Source organism: Pogona vitticeps, chromosome 7, assembly GCF_051106095.1.
Source record: "Pogona vitticeps strain Pit_001003342236 chromosome 7, PviZW2.1, whole genome shotgun sequence".
Classification (NCBI taxonomy): Eukaryota; Metazoa; Chordata; class Lepidosauria; order Squamata; family Agamidae; genus Pogona; species Pogona vitticeps.
This window is the reverse complement of record NC_135789.1, coordinates 18,183,758-18,202,912: the sequence shown is the minus strand read 5'-3', so window position 1 is coordinate 18,202,912 and position 19,155 is coordinate 18,183,758. Positions and strand designations below refer to the sequence as shown.

The 19,155-nt window shown below is 47.5% G+C and overlaps 1 protein-coding gene across 2 annotated transcripts in view; it reads left to right on the top strand.

Moving 5' to 3' along the window:
• Positions 1-315: 315 nt before the first annotated feature.
• Positions 316-19,155, top strand: part of GNA15 (G protein subunit alpha 15) — a 23,872-nt gene continuing 5,032 nt past the window's right edge. Inside the window, exons 1-8 of one of the 2 annotated variants that reach the window (XM_078378884.1) lie at positions 316-5,899; positions 8,103-8,347; positions 9,831-10,601; positions 12,839-13,023; positions 13,364-13,518; positions 15,867-15,995; positions 17,221-17,350; positions 18,227-18,380. In XM_078378884.1, the coding sequence (XP_078235010.1) occupies positions 10,475-10,601; positions 12,839-13,023; positions 13,364-13,518; positions 15,867-15,995; positions 17,221-17,350; positions 18,227-18,380 (880 nt within the window). In that variant the 5' untranslated portion in view covers positions 316-5,899; positions 8,103-8,347; positions 9,831-10,474. Of the gene's footprint in view, positions 5,900-8,102; positions 8,348-9,830; positions 10,725-12,838; positions 13,024-13,363; positions 13,519-15,866; positions 15,996-17,220; positions 17,351-18,226; positions 18,381-19,155 lie in introns of both variants that reach the window. The other variant, XM_078378883.1, reaches the window with a different exon arrangement.

Here is a 19,155-nt window from a genome sequence, read left to right as displayed (position 1 = left end):
CTCTCGCTCCGCTTGGCGGAAAATCTGATGTGGCCCAGCCTCACCCAGACTCTGCCTCTAGCAGCCCCCAGGTAAATTGAGTTTAAAACCCCTGCGTAAACAACAAATCAATCCAGTTACTCTGCTCTTATTCTTCTCCATTGCTGGGGGTTTCTTGCACTGAGACCAGTGGGAGGGGGAACATTTGGGGTTCTGGTGGTCAAGCAGCAAGTGGTGGGTTCCGTCCCTTGTTGGCTGTGCTGGCTGGGGAACATGGGCTTTGGAGTCCAGGAGCAGCTAGATGGCCCCCTGTATGTGCCAGCCGAAAACCTGAATTGGCCCACAACTCAGTGAATCGGCAACATGTTCCGCGAGGAGTCACATTAGAGAGCCGGAGGGTGTTTCTGCTTCAGGTGTGCACCCACAATGATGCTGTCTTCCTCCTGTGAGGTAGATGAAGAGGGATGCCTTGGGAAACTTGGCTCAAAATCAACTGCATTCACACACACACTGGTGATTTTGCCTCCACCTCCCAGATCTGGACTCTCAACTTTCAGCACTTGCCTAGACTGTCAATGCTTTTCTCCCTTCTCGAGAAGCCAGGGTGTACCCCAAATCGCTTAGACAAGAACGGCCTGACAGCATCTCTCTGGAAATCCAGGAAAGGGCGTTGTGTGGGTTGACAAATGATGCTGAACAGTAACTCTCATCCTCACCTTGGCCCGCCCCGACCAAGGTAGTCACAGCTTGGAGGGCGATATGTTGCGCATGTGTGAGAGTTGTTCTGCAGCTGACTTTCCTTCTGAAGCTGGGTTGCTTTGCCACTCAGAGGGGTTCCCCCCCAGAAACTGTTAGGAACATCTGCACCTCCTGGCTGCCATGTGCTTCCTTGGATTGTGCTGGTTTTCCCACTTTCTTTTTTCACGGTCCGCTCTGCTGCTTCATTTGCTCTTGGCCATGAGGAACCGAGGGAGCGGCTTTCCTTTGAACACGACCCCAGCTGAATGTTTCCAGCAAGGGCTCCCCAAGGTTTGGGGTTCCACTATTTCCCAGGCACCCCTAGGAGACCCTTGATGGTCACACACACCTAAAGCCTCCCCCCGGGTGGCTTTTGGTTTTGCATTATTAGAGCAGCCCACTGTCCTTCCTCTTGCAAATTATTTTATGTATAAACCCCTGCTACATAACCTTGTTGCTGTAGCTGTATGGTTTAATACTTTCAGAGAAAATACCGCTATGATAGGATTGCTTGTATCCAGAGGGGCTATGTTCCAAGATGTACTGCAGGTACAGGAAACTGGATAATAGCATACTCCAAATATCCTATATATACACATGCTTTCAGTATGTATTACTGCAATTGGCCACTAGAGGGGAAAAGGCTATGCTATGTATATGTGCTATTATAGCATATCCTCTGTTTCCCTCTAGTGGCCAGATACAGTAATACACCTTGATAACGTACTGTATTTGTAGTGGTGGGGTATTTAATTTGTTCAGGCAGCAGGTAAATGAAGCCACGGATCTGGATCCTGCGCAGATGCCAGTCCGGCTGCTGTATCTATAAACCTGCTTCTATGTTAGAAAACAATCTGTTTAAGCAATCCTTCCCTATGGACAATTAAGGTACTGTATATGTGATGTTTCAGGACGATTTGATGAAATGTATCTTGTTAGTTCCTCCAGGACACACATTTCTGAATGGACACAAGTGAAGGAACTGCTGGATTGCTCAAGGGTTGAGGTCTCTGGCTGTGGAACCAGAGGCTGGGAGTACAAATCCTCCACTGGGCCTCCCTGGCAGGGGCTGGACTCTGATCCACAGGGTCCCTTTCCAGCTCTGCCGTTTGAAGACGTAAGCCAGGATCTAAGTTCCCATCTTTGCTGCCTCTTGGCTATATTGCATGGGGCTATTGGACGGTTGGCTTCCAACAAGATGCGTTGCGTCTTTGATAACGGGCTTAAACCTGTGTATCAAGCTACCTCTATCTGTAAATACACATATTAGCAGAGGAGATAATCAAACATGGACATATACGGCCAAAAAATTAAATATAAACCTCACGTTGGTAGGCTGGGCAGCTGGCCTTGGATCTGTCACGGCCTTCGATTAATGGACGGGGCAATGTGGAGAGTTTTAAAACTGTTTGGATGCCCTGCCAGTTTCTAAAATTGTGAATGGTTTACAGAGAGGGAATCGGTGTTCAGCTGCTACGCCAACGTGCACTCCCCCTGTCCCCAATTTGAGGAACCTCCCCCCCAAAAAAATCTTTATAAGAGGGTATAAAGTCAGAGACAGTAGGAGCGAAAAGGCTTTCTCAAGGTCAACATGTGGGTGGCTGAAATGCAGATTTATTTATTTTTTAAGATTTTTCACACCAAAGCTTCCTGGAATTTGGGTGCTTTTGAGAATGAGCGTGGGGTCTGGGTTTCCTCCATCTTCCTGGCTCTCTCTTATGCTGTCAGCCAAGTATGTGGCTTCTCTAAACAGTGAGCTCTTCTTATAAACCATCGTCCTTGTGTGGAGCGAACAAGGAGGCCACCAAGGCCCAGAACGGGGAGCGATGAGACGACTGTATCCTGGTGGATAAAATATCATCTTCCTCTTCACCCTCTTACTGATCGGGCCCCACTAGTACCGATTTGCCCGTCTGGTGAGTTTTCGTCATGTTTTCTGGCACCGCTGTGGAAGCGTCGTGTTTAATCTTTTCCTTCTCAGGAAATGCCTTGTCTCCTTGGGATCGCTCCATGTTTTGACCTCTTCCCCCCCCCCCCCATAGCTTCGAGGTGGCGTCTTTGGGAGAGAGATGTCTGTAGCATAGGCTAGAAGGCTTACCCTGACCAGCCTATGCTTGCGGCTGAAAAACTGGTGCCGAGGTGGAAGGCAAAAATGAATATCAATCCGCATAAATGCATGTTCAAGAAAAGAGGAAAACGTTAGGCAGCTGGGTTGATCACTTTGAGCCATTGCCATCCCCATCAGGGGCTGGTCTTTTGTGAAGCTAACGGCTCCTGGTGGCCTATTCCTGGCCAAGTCAGCCTGAGAGCAGGAGAACAGGAAGGACTCGCAACCATATATGGTGATGAATGAAAATCATTGTCCCCACACCTCTGGCATCTGCTGGTCCTCGCTTTGACCACGCGCACTTGCGCCTTTGACTATACCACTAAGCCCAAGGCACACATGTGAAAAAGAAAGCAGATCTTTGAATTATGTGGTTTTACGTATCAGGACATAATAAAAACCATCTGGTCCTTAGCAGGTCTGAAAATGAGTAAAGCATCCACCTCAGATGGACAGCAACCTATTAGACTGTGTCGTGATTTATTTTACAGAATTCAAGCCAATTTGGAGAAGCCGTGTGTGAAAAATTAAGCCCTTGTAGAACCAACTTTAGCAGCAACCACTTGAAGTCATTGTTTTCTGTATGTTTTTATTGGCCTTTCACTTCATTGTGGAGGAATTTTGGCCGGCTCTTCTTCACAACGTTGCTCCAGTTCATTGAGGTTTGCCGGCCTTTGTTTATCGCCAGCTCTCTTAAGGTCCTGCCACAACATTTCAGTCGGGTTGAGGTCTGGCCTTGGACTGGGCCATTGCAACGTCGTCTTGTCTTTTTCAGCCGTTCTGCTGTAGATTTGCTGGTCTGCTGTGGGATCCTCGTCCCGTTGCATGACTCAATTTTGGCCAAACGTTAGCTGTCAGAGAGATGGCCTCATTAGAACACTTTGGGATACAGAGGAGTCCATGGACCCTGACAGCAACATGCCCAGGTCCTGTGCCTGCAAAACAGCCCAAAATCATCACCCCTCCACCTCCGTACTCGACCATTGGTGTGAGGTATTTGGTCTGATAGGCTGTGTTTGGTTTTCACCAAACGTGGTCCTGTGTATTATGACCAAACAGCTTCACTTTGATCTTGTCTGTCCAAAAGACATTGTTCCAAAAGTCTTGTAGTTTGTCCAGATGCAACTTGGCAAACCTAAGCTGTTCTGTCACGTTCTTAGAGAAGAGGATTTCTCCTGCCAACCCTTCCAAATAAACTATACTTGTTCATTCTATTTCTAGAACCCACCTTGGGTTCTTTTAAAGAAGAAAGGCAGGATAGAAATATTTTAAAAATTGTACTGTCATGAACTTTGACATTTAACATGCTAATTGAGGCCTGTAGAGTCTGAGATGTATGTAACTCTTTTTGTTATTTATTATTATTATTATTTTTTGCAATTTCTCTGAGTATTGCATGGTCTGACCTTGGGGTGAATTTGCTTGGACATCCACTGCTGGAAAGATTGGCCACTGTCTAGAATGTTTTCCACTTGTGAATAATTTTTCTCCCTGTAGAATGATGGACTGTAAATTGTTTGGAAATGGCCTTATAAACCTTTCCAGATCGATTGGCAGCAACAATTGCTTCTCTATGATCATTACTTATGTGTTTCCTCGTTGGCATTGTGCAAACACACACCTGAATGCTCCAGACCTGCAAACTGGCTTTTATAGAGGTGGTCACACTTGCTAATGATCAGTTTAGTCGTTTAGTCGTGTCCGACTCTTCGTGACCCCATGGATCAGAACACGCCAGGCCCTCCTATCTTCCACTGCCTCCCGGAGTTGGGTCAGATTCATGTTGGTTGCTTCGGTGACACTGTCCAACCATCTCATCCTCAGTCGTTCCCTTCTCCTCTTGCCTTCACACTTTCCCAACATTAAGGTCTTTTCCAGGGAGTCCTCTCTTCTCATGAGATGGCCAAAGTACTGGAGCCTCAGCTTCAGGATCTGTCCTTCCAGTGAGCCCTCAGGGTTGATTTCCTTCAGAATGGATAGGTTTGTTCTCCTTGTAGTCCAGGGGACTCTCAAGAGCCTCCTCCAGCACCACAATTGAAAGGCATCAATTCTTCGGCGGTCTGCTTTCTTTATGGTCCAGCTCTCACTTCCATACATCACAACAGGAAAAACCATAGCTTTGACTATTCGGACTTTTGTTGGCAAGGTGATGTCTCTGCTTTTTAAGATGCTGTCAAGGTTTGTCATTGCTTTCCTCCCAAGAAGCAGGCCTCTTTTAATTTCGTGGCTGCTGTCTCCATCTGCAGTGATTATGGAGCCCGATGATCAGTTTACTCAAGGGCATTTGGTTAGCACCACCTGGGTGCTACTTAGCCTCTCAATTCCTATGGAAGCACTAAGGGTATACTTTTCATACATGGCTTCTTCACTTTGGATTCATTTCTGTAAAATAAATCATGACACGGTATAATCTGTCATGTGTCGTTCTTCATCTGAGATTGTATTTACTTAATTTTCAGACCGACGAAGGACCAGATGATTTTTATTGTGACCTGATACATAAAACCACAGAATTCAAAGAGGGTGTGCTTTCTTTTTCACCCGGTTGTCTTTCTTAAAAGCCTGCCCTGTCAAGGCCGGTCCTTGTCAGGCAAAGGGGAGACAAGAGGGATCGAGGGTCATAAAAGAAAAAAGAAAAAAAAAGCAAAATTATATATTGAGCCATTCACTTGTCAGCTTTCTGCACACAAACATCCTGGTTTTGAAGTGAGCAGGGAGTGGTGAAGACATGAAAACACACAACCACAGCCACACACAGAGAGCGAGAGAGGGAGAGAGCAAGAGTGGAGGTTTTGCAAGACCTAAAAGGAGGAAGGAGGCCTCGCCGAGTTGTCGTTTGGCATTTCTGATCCGCTTTGCAAGGAAGCACCGGGTGGGGATGGGACCGGCTTGATGGGTCGGGTCGCCTGGGCCAGGTTCGGGTGGACCAAACAGGATAGGGCCCCTCGGACGAGACTTTCCAGCACCGAAAGCTTTTCCTGCTCTCACAGTGGAAGGAACCGAGGCTGATGCTTCCCTTCGGCAGCGTAAGATCTCCGGTTCCCTCTCGTACAGAAGCGACAAGGCCAAGAAAAGGTGAAGGATGAGTTGCGGGAATCTTTCTTTTCGATTTATGGGTTTCCAGCTGGACTGTTCACTCAAGACGCCAGGTCCTGTCCTCTCTGCTCTTCTCTCCCCCCCCCCCCCCCGGTCTGTCTCTCAGGTGCACAAGGCGCTTAGCTCTGTTCCATCCAGATCCAGCCGTTCCTCTGCTTAAGGGGTGGGCAGCGCAGCTGACCCATGTGGTAGACTTGCCAGGCCATGGAGGATTGAAGCCCGATCACTTCCGAATGATTAGGGATGATGTTTTCATCGCTCATCCCCCTCTAGCCTTTCTTCTTCCTTCCGAGCTTTAACTCAATCGGGTTTCAGGCCTGGTTTTGGTACAGAGACTGCCTTGGTCGCCCTGTACGATGACCTTTGCCGGGAGAGAGACAGGGGGAGTGTGACCCTGTTGATACTCCTGGACCTCTCAGTGGCTTTCGACACCATCGACCATGGTGTCCTTCTGGATAGGCTGGCTGGGTTGGGAGTTGGGGGCCCTGCTTTACGGTGGTTCCGCTCCTTCCTGGCTGACCGTGTCCAGAGGGTGGTGCTGGGGGACAGTTGCTCTGCCCCATGGCGTTTATGTCATGGGGTTCCTCAGGGCTCGATATTGTCCCCCATGCTCTTTAACATCTACATGAAACCGCTGGGAGAGGTCATCAGGAGGTCTGGGCTGAGGAGTCAGCAATATGCTGGCGACACTCAGCTCTACCTCTCATTTTCCACCAATCCAGGTGAGGCGGTTTCTGTGCTGAACTCGTGTCTGGACCTGATAATGGACTGGATGAGGGTTAATAAATTGAAACTCAATCCAGACAAGACGGAAGTGCTGTTAGTGGGTGCTTCGCCCTGCCCTGAATGGGGTTACACTCCCCCTAAGGGACAGGGTCCGCAGCTCCTAACTTTGGAAGCCCAGGTGGACTCGGTGGCCAGAGGCGCCTTTCTTCAGCTGCGGAAATTATACCAGCTGCGTCCCTACCTGGACGAGCGGAGTCTCATGACAGTTACACACGCACTGGTAACATCTCGTATTGATTACTGCAATGCGCTTTACGTGGGGCTGCCTTTGAAGACGGTCTGGCAACTGCAGCTGGTCCAGAATCGAGTTGCGCGGCTGGTGAGTGGTGGGGCCGCGAGGGAACATATCAAGCCAATTCTGTATAAATTACATTGGCTACCAGTTGCTGCCCAGGCCCAATTCAAAGTGCTTGTTTTGACATATAAAACTTGGGCCCTGGATACTTGAAGGACCGCCTCTTTCCATATGAACCTACCTGGCAGTTAAGATCTAGCCAGGGGGCCCTTTTGAAAGAGCCATCCCTTAAGGAGGTAAGAGGGAGGGCTTGTAGAGAAAGGGCCTTTTCGGCTGCTGCCCCAGACTATGGAATGCCCTCCCGACTGAGATTTGTCTGGCGCCGACGCTGATGACATTTCGGTGCCAGGTCAAAACCTCCCTGTTCCAAAAGGCTTTTAATTGAAATAATATCAGCTGTGGGTCTCATGGCAATTTTTAGAGTATATATTTTTAATTGCATTTTAATTATTTTGCCCTTTTATTTTGCCTTTTTATTGTATTTTAAATGCTGTAAGCCGCCCAGAGACCTTCGGGTAGTGTGGGCGGCATATAAGTTAAATAAATAAATAAATAAATAAATAAATAAATAAATAAATAAATAAACTCCGTGATCTTTACACTCTCTGAAGCCAGTTTGACAGATTTCCACCACCACCACCACCCCCCCGAAACAGAGTTTTGTGATGAATGGCCACTTGTGTAATGCAAAGTTACTTCAGTGGGGCCATAAGAGCCGTTGGCTTTACAAAAGACCGCCTTTTTCTGGCGGAGCTGAAGACAGCCAGTGCTGGCGTGTTGATCTGGATCCATGGAGCTGCTAAAACTTTGGGATTCCCCTTTGGAGGAATCAACACTCCTGAGTGGGTCAGGATGAGTGCCTGGGCTTCTAAACTGACCCACCAGGAGGTTCAAACCCTGTCAAATCTGGTTCAACCGGGGGCCTTTTTTGGGGGGGGATACAAATGATCAAGATGCGCTCCAGTACTTTGAAATTTATCCCTGTGCTGTCTACCCAAAATGGATCTGAGGAGGGAAGATTTGACGGAGAGAAACAGAGATCTTTTAAACAATGTGTTTGGTTGAAGAGATACTGTAGTTTTGTGCCTATTTTCCAAACAGGGGGAAAACAAAGAAAATTGAAAGAACGGCAGGGATCCTGGTGGCATTTGCATAAGGGGGCGACTCATTGTGGCTCGTGAATCGGACGTGCCCCATGCCAGAGGGGCAGCTGTGAATGGCCCAGCCCCTCATCGGACGAGCCGCAACTAGCCCCTGCACATCGTACAGACAGGATTCTGTCCAACGCCGCCTCGTCGTCCTCACGTCCGTTCTGAGTTACGGCCACCCTTTCTGGGGTTTTCCAGGTAGAAAATACAGCTCCCTGTTTCAAAATCTAGTCCCCCCCCCCATTTTCTTTACTTGTGATAAACTTTAAAACTTATTCCGATTATTTAAAAAACACTTAAAAAACAACAACAGCCCTGATACATTGAGATCCTGAACTGTCACTTGCTTAGCCTGTGTGTAATTCTGTTCATGGTCTGAGTAACTTATCCGTATCCATGCCTGAGTTTTCCTTTCTTTCTCACTGTGGTGGTTTCCCAGCCACAGTTGAAGTCTCCGGCCCCTTTTCTGTGACGGATCCAGGCACCCATCGTCCTTGTCGCTCCCCCTTAGTTCTCTTGCCACTTCCTCTAGCAAGTCCTGAGTTCTGGACCTCTTGGTGCTGTTCACGGAGCGGTTCCTGCTTTCGGATTTTGGGTGTTCGGAAAGGTGTCACTCCATAGTAGCGGATTCAATGGTGTGACTCAACAGGAAGCCGTCCTTGCTTCGGGATCATGAGGTCTAGGCTCTTGGTTTCCTCTTATGGGACATGCCATATTATGAGACCCTTTGGGTGTAGACTTCTGTAGACTTCAGAAATAGTGGCTAGAAAAAATGTCTGTCTGGAAAAACGTGGTGGCACTGCGGGCTTAACCGCAGAAGCCTGTGCTGCAGGGTCAGAAGACCAAGCAGTCATAAGATCGAATCCACGCTACGGAGTGAGCGCCCATCGCCTGTCCCAGCTCCCGCCAACCTAGCGGTTCAAAAGCATGCAAATGCGAGTAGATAAATAGGGACCACCTCGGTGGGAAGGTAACAGCGTTCCGTGTCTAAGTTGCACTGGCCATGTGACCACGGAAGATTGTCTTCGGACAAAACGCTGGCTCTATGGCTTGAAGAGCGGGATGAGCACCGCCCCCTAGAGTCGGACACGACTGGACAAAAAATTGTCAAGGGGAACCTTTACCTTTACCTTTACCTGGACAAACCAGAGCGCCACTGTTAGTCGGGGCACACCAGTTGGGTGTTTCAGACTATACCCTCCATCTTCCAGTTGCTGTGGGTAATGGGTTTTGTAGTCCAGAAGACAAGGCAGGTTGTTGCTTCTGGGGGCCAAGAACCCCCAGTCTCAACAATGCTTGAACTAGCCAGATGAAGCCTAGGAAAGCTCACGTTATGTATGACAAATCTGTTAATTTTTACCGACCCCACAGGTCTCTTAATTTTTTTTTCCTGCTGGGAGAGACTAAAACATCTACTCTGCCCGGCGGGAAATTGTTTGAAGGGGAAGCTTTTGTGTGTGTGTGGGGGAGAGGGGGTAAAGTATTCCCTGTCAGAAAACAAAATGTGTTCCTTGATTCAGAAATCTGGCTTTGCCCACGTGCAGATTTGTGATGATTTGTGGTTCTCTTAGAACTGGGCAGATTAATCCACTAGAATGTGGTAGATTAATCAACTGTCAATTGCCAGATCCATCGACTAATGAACGGGAATTTAATTGCAGACAATTTATTTTGTCCGAAGGGGGTGGGTGACAAAAAAGAAAAGTCACCGAAGGATAAAATGAAGTGGATTGTTAAAGATCACAAGGAAGAACACAGAGATTAAGAGATTCATTGGGAATTGAAGTTTTGACATTTTCATCTTCTTTCTCTCTTTTTTTGGGGGGGAGGGGAAGCTTGATCTGAAGATGAAGTTTTCAAACTTGATCAATCCAGTCACGTCGAGCAGGATGGAGCTCAAAAACCAGCTTCCAGAGGCGGTGCAGGGTCCGTGCGGACGCGAGCAGAGCTGAAGTTTTCCGCAGAACGCCCCAGGAATTTAGCCACATAATCTGACCTCAGTCGAGAGGAGGGTTTTTTATCCCTTGTTCTTCCACGCCGGCTGCTTCTGCCAAGCAATGGGTGCGTTTTCTGGCCTCGTGACGGCCAAATATTTTTGCAAAGTGAGGCCCACAACTCTGTGGATCTGTTAGTCTGAAACCTGACCTCTCTTCGGCGTCCGGTCCGAGTCCTGACCGGCGTGGACTTGGCATTGGGCCAGACTTTGGCGTTTTAGATCCTTCTCGGCAGTCTTGAAATTCTTCCTCTGGATGCCTCCCCCCCCCCAAGAAAGAAAGAGAGAGTGAAAAGGGCAGGGGAGGACCGCCACCCGCCTCCCCTACCACCATGCGGTGGTGCTTCTGCTTTCTGTCCGACGACGAGAAGAAGGCCATCGCCATCGATAAAGAAATTAACCGGCTACTCCAGGAGCAGAAGAAGCGAGACCGGTGGGAGCTGAAGCTTCTTCTTCTGGGTGAGTGCTCGGCCCCTTCGCCTGGGTTTTCCGAAAAGACAGGTTGCTCCACTCGAGACAAAGTTCTGGAGAAGATTTGTGAGTCGGTCACCAGAAAAGATCAGAGGCCCAGCGGGGTGGAGGGTAAGAGCAGTAAAAATGGATTTTCCTTATTTCCATCCTCTTTCTTTCTTCTAAATGTTCTAGTCCTGTTTCATGGAAATATTCTATCTATCTATCTATCTATCTATCTATCTATCTATCTATCTATCTATCTATCTATCTATCTATCTATCTATCTATCTATCTATCTATCTATCTATCTATCTATCTGTCGGTCGGTCGGTCGGTCGGTCGGTCGGTCGGTCGGTCGGTCGGTCGAAGGAGGAGGCAAGAGCTTTTCTAGAACAATTTTTCTGGGACTAAGCTGTGTTACCTCGGTACATTCTCAAGGAAGATGCTTTTCCTGGTGAGCCTTTTCAGAGTCAATGCAGGTTGAAAGGGTCTAGAGTCCAGATGGAGAGATATGAGGATTCCGGAATGAGGACTCAGCACCGCGTCTTCCTACAGGGAACAGTTGAAAGATTTGGAGTACCTTTAGTTTAGCGGAGGGACCCTTAGGGGCAACTTAAACCCTGTCATGCAGGCCCATCACATAGAAAGATGAGGGAGTAAAATTCTTTTTTTCTTCCAGACGTTCCAAAGAAGAAGCAGGCTGCTTTGAGCAGTAGCGGGACTTTCCTGCATGAGTGATTTTTAACAAAGAAGTTGGATAGCCCCTCACTCAGGGTGCTACAGCATGGGGGCTGGACTAGATGATCTTTTGAGACTCAGAAAATCAAACGTCCATTTCAAGTTGTCACTTTAGACTTCTGGCAAGGAGAGTGACAGAGAGTGACCGTAAAGTGGCAAAAACGTGCATTCTGATTGCCTTTGGACTCACCTTTCTCACCTTTATGTTCTGCAAACAAGTATCCTCTTTTTAAACCGGTCTTTGCTTCATTTGCAAGTTGGATGGCTTAGGAGTGCAGCTTTGAGGGCATGGTGTCTCTAGAGGGAAATTAATTTAATTTACAATTTTGGCACATCTAAGGGTAGGTTGAGCATAGTAGCTTCTTCTCTGGAAGTCTCTTGAATAAGGATGGATGGATAGATGGATGGATGGATGGATGGATGGATGGATGGATGGAAGGGAGGGAGGGAGGGAGGGAGGGAAGGAAGGAAGGAAGGAAGGAAGGAAGGAAGGAAGGAAGGAAGGAGTTCATGATGGATAGAAGGAAGGAAGGATTGAGGGAGGGAGCGAGAGAGGAATAGTCTGGTTGATATTCTTGGTCTATTACAAATGTTCCAGTAATCTTTCAGTAGATTCTTATCACAGTCCTAAAAATTTCCTTTTCTGGGGCTTACAACATCCAGAGGATTTTGATCAGGCCTGCAAAAGTTCAATTTTCTTAGGACTACCGTTTCCAGAATCTGCTAGCCATCCTTACGCATTTTGAGTTCTAGGAATACAAATCTCAAAAAGAGAGAAATGTTTCCAAATGGTGATCTGATCTCCTTACCCTTCACTCTTGCACAGTGGCGTAAGACTAATCTTGAAATCGGAGAGGGTCCTCATGAAATTTCCAGTGGGCTTCTGAGGGTGCCCAAGGATACAGGCAGGCCTGTCCATACTTTCCAACAATCTAGGTCTGTCAGCTGCCCCAGGAGCAGGTCTTTTGTCAAGCTAATGGCTCTTGATGTCCCCTTTGAGACCACGCTTTGTTTCACAAGAGGGATATCTTCCAAGTGGGCGAATTGCAGCTAAGGTCAGAGGAAGCTCGAGGGATCTGACACGTCATGATTTCTGCTTAGAAAACTAGCTGTTTTTGCCCCTGCCACAAAGAATGGTTAGACCCTCTGGAAATCTGCACATATGGTTTAGATTATAAGTTACAGAGAGCACGTTGTTAGATGCCGGGATTTTCTTAAGTGATGAACAACGTCTGATTGTCACAGTCTTGTCACTGGTAAAGCAGCTTGTTCTCTTTTGGATCTGTCATCGGGAGGTGAACGACGACCTCCCTGGAAATCCTGGTTTCTTAGTCTCAAACGTTGGCCTGGAGCGCGAATAGATACCTCCGAATGACGGGATATCTGTAATGTGTATTTTGACCCCCCAAGACGTGGTTGATTTCCTAGGGGAGAGGCCAAGGAGAGGCAGTACAGGTTTCCTGCCTCTTAAATAAAGATTCTGTGTGTTTTTCTACACTAATCAGGGACAGGCGAGAGCGGGAAAAGTACCTTCATCAAACAGATGAGGATTATCCACGGGGTGGGCTATGCAGAAGAAGACCGGAAAGGATTCAGTAAGGTGGTGTACCAGAATATCTTCACCTCCATCCAAGCCATGATCAAAGCCATGGAGACCCTCCGGATCCCGTACGTCGTGCCCGAAAATGTGGTGAGTAGCCAGCACGTGATTCTGTTTCCTCTGTGTGGACATTTGGACAATATCTCGGTGAGAATTCAAATCAGGATCTCCTGCACCTAAAATCAAGACGCTCACCGTACAGTAGCTTTTTTCTGGCAGCGGGCAGAGGGCAGTTGCGCCTGCGTGGATTACAAATTTTAATGGACGCAGATGCACACAAACAAGTGTGTTGCAGTGACATGGATTGTTTATGGGAATTCTATCTTAATAGGAAATGCAGCTTTATCCCTAACCCCTAACCCCCCCCCAAAAATTTTTCCTGCGGGCTCAACACACTAGAAATTGATGAGGGCTTTCCTCCTCTTTCCAGAGAAACGCCCAGCTGCTCATGGGAGTGGATGCATACAAAATCACAGCCATGGAAACGCATCATGGCCAGATGATCCAAAGCCTCTGGCGTGATGCCGGGATTCAAACCTGCTACCGACGGCGGAGAGAATACCACCTCCTTGATTCGACTGCCTAGTGAGTCTCACCCATAAGTCCGACTTCTGTTGTGTCCACACGTTCATCCAAAAGTGGGAAGTATTCCTTATTTATGGTTGACTACAACTCCAATTAACTGGGGGATGCTGGGATATGTGGTCTCCCCTCAAAGACTGTGCATTCAGGTGAACTGGAGTGGGGAGGTTAACTCTGAGGCCGAGTTTAATGGGGTATCTCCTGGTTTGGCCCTAAACTCGAACAGCGCGTTGAAAATAAGCAAGACTTGACGGCTTGCATGAAAGGTATTTAGTGGCCTGTGGGGGAAAAACCCTATTTTAAATGGGCTCACCCCGTTCAATGTTTTCACAGTTTCCAAAATCCATCTTGGAGCAAAGCAGACGAGCGTTTGGAGAGACCCAGAGATTGAAAGCAAAGCAAGGCAAAGTGGAACAAAATCGAAATATTGCAGGATCTTAAAGACAATCAGATTTACAGTAGGATCCCTGTATCCACAGGGGATTGGTTCGAAGCCTCCCAGCAGATGCTGAAAGCCGTGGATAATAGCAAACACTGTACATACAATAGTCAAAGAAAAAAATCAAATATATTTCCACCATGTATTACCAGAACTAGCCACTAGAAGGAGTCAGAGACCATGCTATGTATTTTTGTTTGTTTGTTTCTTTGTTTAACCTATATGCCACTCATACTACCCAAAGGTCTCTGGGCAGCTTACAACAATTAAAATACAGTTAAAAATATAAAACAATTAAAATATATACAGTACTCTAAAAATTGCCTTCAGGACCCACAATTTTTCAACAACAAGGATACGTAACATGGTCTCTGGCTCCCTCTAGTGTCCCGGTCTGGTAAATACACCATGGATATACATATTTATTATTTTTTATTTTTTTAATATTTTTAATATTTTCAGATCGTGGATATGTGAGACTGCAGGAAGTGAAGGTCCTACTTTATTTCTTTGTGAGTTTTGGTAAACCGGGAGCTGTTCAACTTTGGGCACCTCAGGAGAAGGCAGGTTTCTCCAGAAAAGACCTTCCTGCTGGAGAAGGTGGAAGGCAGCGGGGAAAAGAGGAAGGCCCAATGAGAGAAGGGTTGACTCCCTCAAGGAAGCCACGACTTCTGTGTTTGCAAGAGCAGCTGTAGGCGGTTGAGGAATCTCTTGTTCACAGAGTTGATCTAAGTCGAGGCAGAACAACCAGAAAAGGTCCCCCCCCCCCGCCCTCTCAGATGTTTCTACAGAAATGCCCACTTGGGCAGTGTTTAAACAGCTAGGATCTTCCTGGTAACATTTAGAAACACATGCAGTTTAGCAGATACTGAAGCTTCTGACTCCAAAGTTTGTCCCAGGGGTTTTGATAAAGTCATTTAAAATAGGAATGTACAGTGGCCCAGTTTCTTCGACCCTTGTGTTCTTATTTACTAATTTACAAGTGGTGGCCTCTAAATTTTTCTCCCCATCCTTCTCATTCTCCCAAGTGAACGGTTGTCCTTAATTTATATATATAATGTTCAAATGTTGTCTGATGGAATCGCTAGGAGTTGTCTCCCCAGAGGCACGAGATTCGAAGAGTCAAATCCCCGAATGAGGACTAGCTGCATTTTTAGCCCTCGTGCCGGTGCAAAACTGGCTTTCCAGTTCCCAGTGGGTGCTGAGGTTGGATTTTGAATCATCAATAACTTTTTGAAGGACACAGAAACAGGTCGGGTCATTTCTTCCTCCTCCTGATTTATCTTCCACGTAAAGGAAACATCGCAGCCAGAATCTGATCGCGAAATATGGTGCCTGCAAACCGCTTTCTGGCCAGCCCCCCCTCAGGTGTATGCAACCCAGTGTATGACTTGGGGAGAACTATCTTAGAATAATCTTAAAACGGCCGAGCGGGAAGGGACCCGTGAGATCATCCAGTCGAGCCCCTATCAAGGAGGCTCAGTGGGGGATTTGAATTCGCAACCTCTGGTGCCCCAGCCAGAGAGTGACACCACCAAGCTGTCCAGTGGTGGTCTCTCATGCTGTTTCCAGTACGTACAATGTGATTCCAGCAGGATCCTGGGTTCAAAATGCCTCATGGGGGGGCGGAGGATTATGGCGCTGCTGAATCTTATGGTTCGAAAGCTTCGTGTAATGTGGAAAGAAAAAGAGAAGGGGGATGAAGAGGACAGAGGGATGAAGAGAAAGGGGTGATAGAGACGAAAGGGGCGTCAAAAGAACTTTTCCAGACATTTGCAGAATGCAGAGAACACGCCAAAACAGTCAGTAAGTTTGTGGGTCTTATTTATGTATTTCCTTGAGCTGATGGATCGGACATGGGGCAAACGGGCGATGGGACGTGGGAAAGTGACTGGGACGTTGTGCTTTTCAGTTTCCTGTCCAGTCTGGACCGCATTGCAGAGGAAGGCTACATACCCAGCGCTCAGGACATCCTGAGGACCCGGGTGCCCACGACCGGCATCAACGAGTATTGCTTCTCAATCCAAAAGGTGACACTAAGGTAAGCTTAAAAGGCACGCGTGGGACCAGCACTGGCCGTTGGGGAGTCCAGGGAGAAGAAGCCTCTGTCTTTCTGATTCCTATGAAGGCACCATACACAGTGGGTCAAATCACAAATTCTCTCTCTCTCTCTCTCTCTCTCTCTCACACACACACACACACACACACACACACACACACACACACACACACACACACACACACACACACACACACACACTGTGTTATTTACTACTATTACAAGGTTGTCCCTCCAGGCATGCCGTTGCTTCCAAGCCCACTTTCCCGAGCTATCAGATTTGCAAACAAGGCCAGTGCAGACTCTCCAATGGCCAATCCCGAAACAAGGAGCAAACTAATTGAGCAAATGGAGTTGGGTGGGGTGCGCTTCCCTTGAGATGTCTTTTTACCTCTCTAACACTCTTTTTTTAACCTTCAAGCTCACATCCTAATGGTATCATCCATTGGGGGGGCTAATGGTATAATGCTGTGTACTGAACCATTAAACCAGATTTAGTGGGACGACCACACTCATTGCTCTGAAACAGCAGGGTGGGGATGATGGGAGCTGTAGTGCAGAAAGCCTGCGTTCAATAAGGTACCCAAACCGGCCTCGTCCATCGGCACCATTGATGACGTAGCTTTCTTTAAAAAAAGATCCACGGACAACCCAACCCAAACTAAGCCCCTTGGTCACACCCTTGGTTCTTGCTGGATTAGATCCATGGCGGTTTGTGGGGTGCCCATGCAGAACCCTAGCGGTGTGAAGGGTGGCAAGAGCAATCCCGAACACATCCTGGTTTGGCGTGCAGGATCTCCCAAGTACAGTCTCAGTGTGTCTCAGCAAATAGGGCTAGGAAAGAATCCTGGCCAAAGCCCTAGCAAGCCCTCGTGGCACTCATATGTTAAGAGCAGAGGGCTTGAAGGACCAGCTCAATACGGAATATATAAAACAGACTTTCATTTAGCACCATGCAGACTTTTGAGTTTAGTATAGACCACCGGCTTTCTGTCTGGAAGGTCCCATTTCCAGTCTGCAGTATCTCCCTAGATAGGGCTAGGATAGGATAATGCCAGATAGGGCTTGGATAGGATGATGGCAGATAGGGCTTGGATAGGATGATGCCAGAAACCCTGGAGACTGTCTCATCTTGTCAGTGTCAGCATTTCGAGGCTGGATGGACAGAGGATGTGACTCTGTTTTCATCAGCATCCTTTGTGTTTAGGATTGTCGATGTGGGCGGGCAGAAATCTGAGCGCCGGAAGTGGATCCACTGTTTTGAAAACGTGATCGCCTTGATCTACCTGGCGTCCCTCAGCGAATACGACCAGTCACTTGAGGAAAACAACAGTGAAGTAAGAGGGGGCGTTCCCTTGTTGGTTGGCCGTTTGTGGGGGTGGGGGTGGCATGGCATTTGGTGCCGTTTTGGCAAAAATGGCTGCTTCAGGTGTATAATTTTCTGTTTCCGCTGGATATACGTTTTTCAAAAAATCCAGTCCAAAATGCCCCTTTGTTGTACATTTTTGCCCTCTTTCCTTGGAGTGGGGGAGTAACCCAGCCCTCCGTTGTTTAAATTTAACAAAATTGGCCACTAGGGGTCATGAGAGGAGTGCCCCCATTTAAAAAAAATACCCCAACTCTTCTTTTTAATGAAAAAACAAATGTTGGGGCCGTGGGTCATGGGAGTAAAAGGAGCCCTCCAAGATGGCCCCACCCATGATGTGAATCAGAAATTTAATCACAAAATGCCTTCAAACATATATTCGCTACTTTGGGGAAATGGACTTTTTCCTTTCTACAAGGGCGGGGAGTTCTAGTGTCTTTGAGATCACTTGGTGGGGTGTAAGAGACGAGAAGTTGAGACCATCTTCGTTGGGGGGGGGTGGCCAGGATTACCCGTTCCTGGAACATCTCACGTCCCTCTAAAGCTTCCTTAGGGACAGAACAAGGAAGTCAGAGTAGATCACCATGATCATCAAGTGCAGTGGTTCCCCACCTGGGGCCCCCAGATGTTCCTGGACTGCAGCTCCCAGAAATCCTGGCCAGCACCGCTGGTGGTGAAGGCTTCTGGGAGTTGCAGCCCAAGAACCTCTGGTTGGCTACCTCTGGGTCTCCAGGGGTACAATTCAGAAGGACCTCCAGATTCAAACCAAGGGTTCATCCCAGCTCAGTTCTAAGGTACACCTCCTAGTGCTCCTGAGACATTTTCTCCCCGCCTCCGTGCATGACAGAACCGGATGCGAGAGAGCCTGGATCTCTTCAGGACCATTCTGGAACTGCCCTGGTTCTTGAACACCTCCACCATCCTCTTCCTCAACAAAACGGACATCTTAGAAGAGAAGATCGTGACGTCCGATCTGGCGACATATTTCCCAAGCTTTCCAGGTAACGTTTCCAGCAGCGTGGTACCCTGTGGTGTAGTGGCTAATTAGGATGGTGGACTCAGGAGACCTGGGTTTGAATGCCCACTCAGCCACGGAAACGCCCTCGCAGTGGTGGAACTGGTTAAACCTTCTCCTTAACTATCTCACAGACTTTGAATGCCTTGTTAGGGTCATTGTAAGTTGGTCTTCACTTTCTGGCCCATAACATGCAAGAATTGCGGAGCATAGAATGCCATCCTAGAAGGCTATTGGTCAGACCCCCTATACCTTTTGCATGGAAGTGTCGTTCAAATGGCGTAAATCTCGAGCTATGAATCTCCGCAAATTCAATAGTCCATGCTCACATTCCTCACTGTGACTCAGTGGCGTGACTTGGCCTGTGATTGTGAATGCGAGCATCGACTATTTAAGTAGCACTGATTTGCTGCTAAGATTTTTGTTGTTTGACTCGGCCATTATATGGAGTAGCTCTCCATCTGTAGGATTTTGTTGCTTCTTATCATACAAAATTGTTGTCTTGTTTTTTTTAATGTGCATTTAGGATTCTTTGTCCTTAAAGAGGAAATTTTAAACCTCTTTTTCATCTTCTCTATCTTGATGATGCATTTTCCATCTTTGGGGCTGAGTTATATCTACCTGTCTTGGTGAACTCCAGGCAAAACCAAATGTTATGATGAGTCCATCAGAACAAGAGGATCCATGAGAGGTTAAATTGATTGATTGATTGTTGTTGTTGCTGCTAGCATGAAGTTTCTTAGCTCCAGAAGCTCTGAATC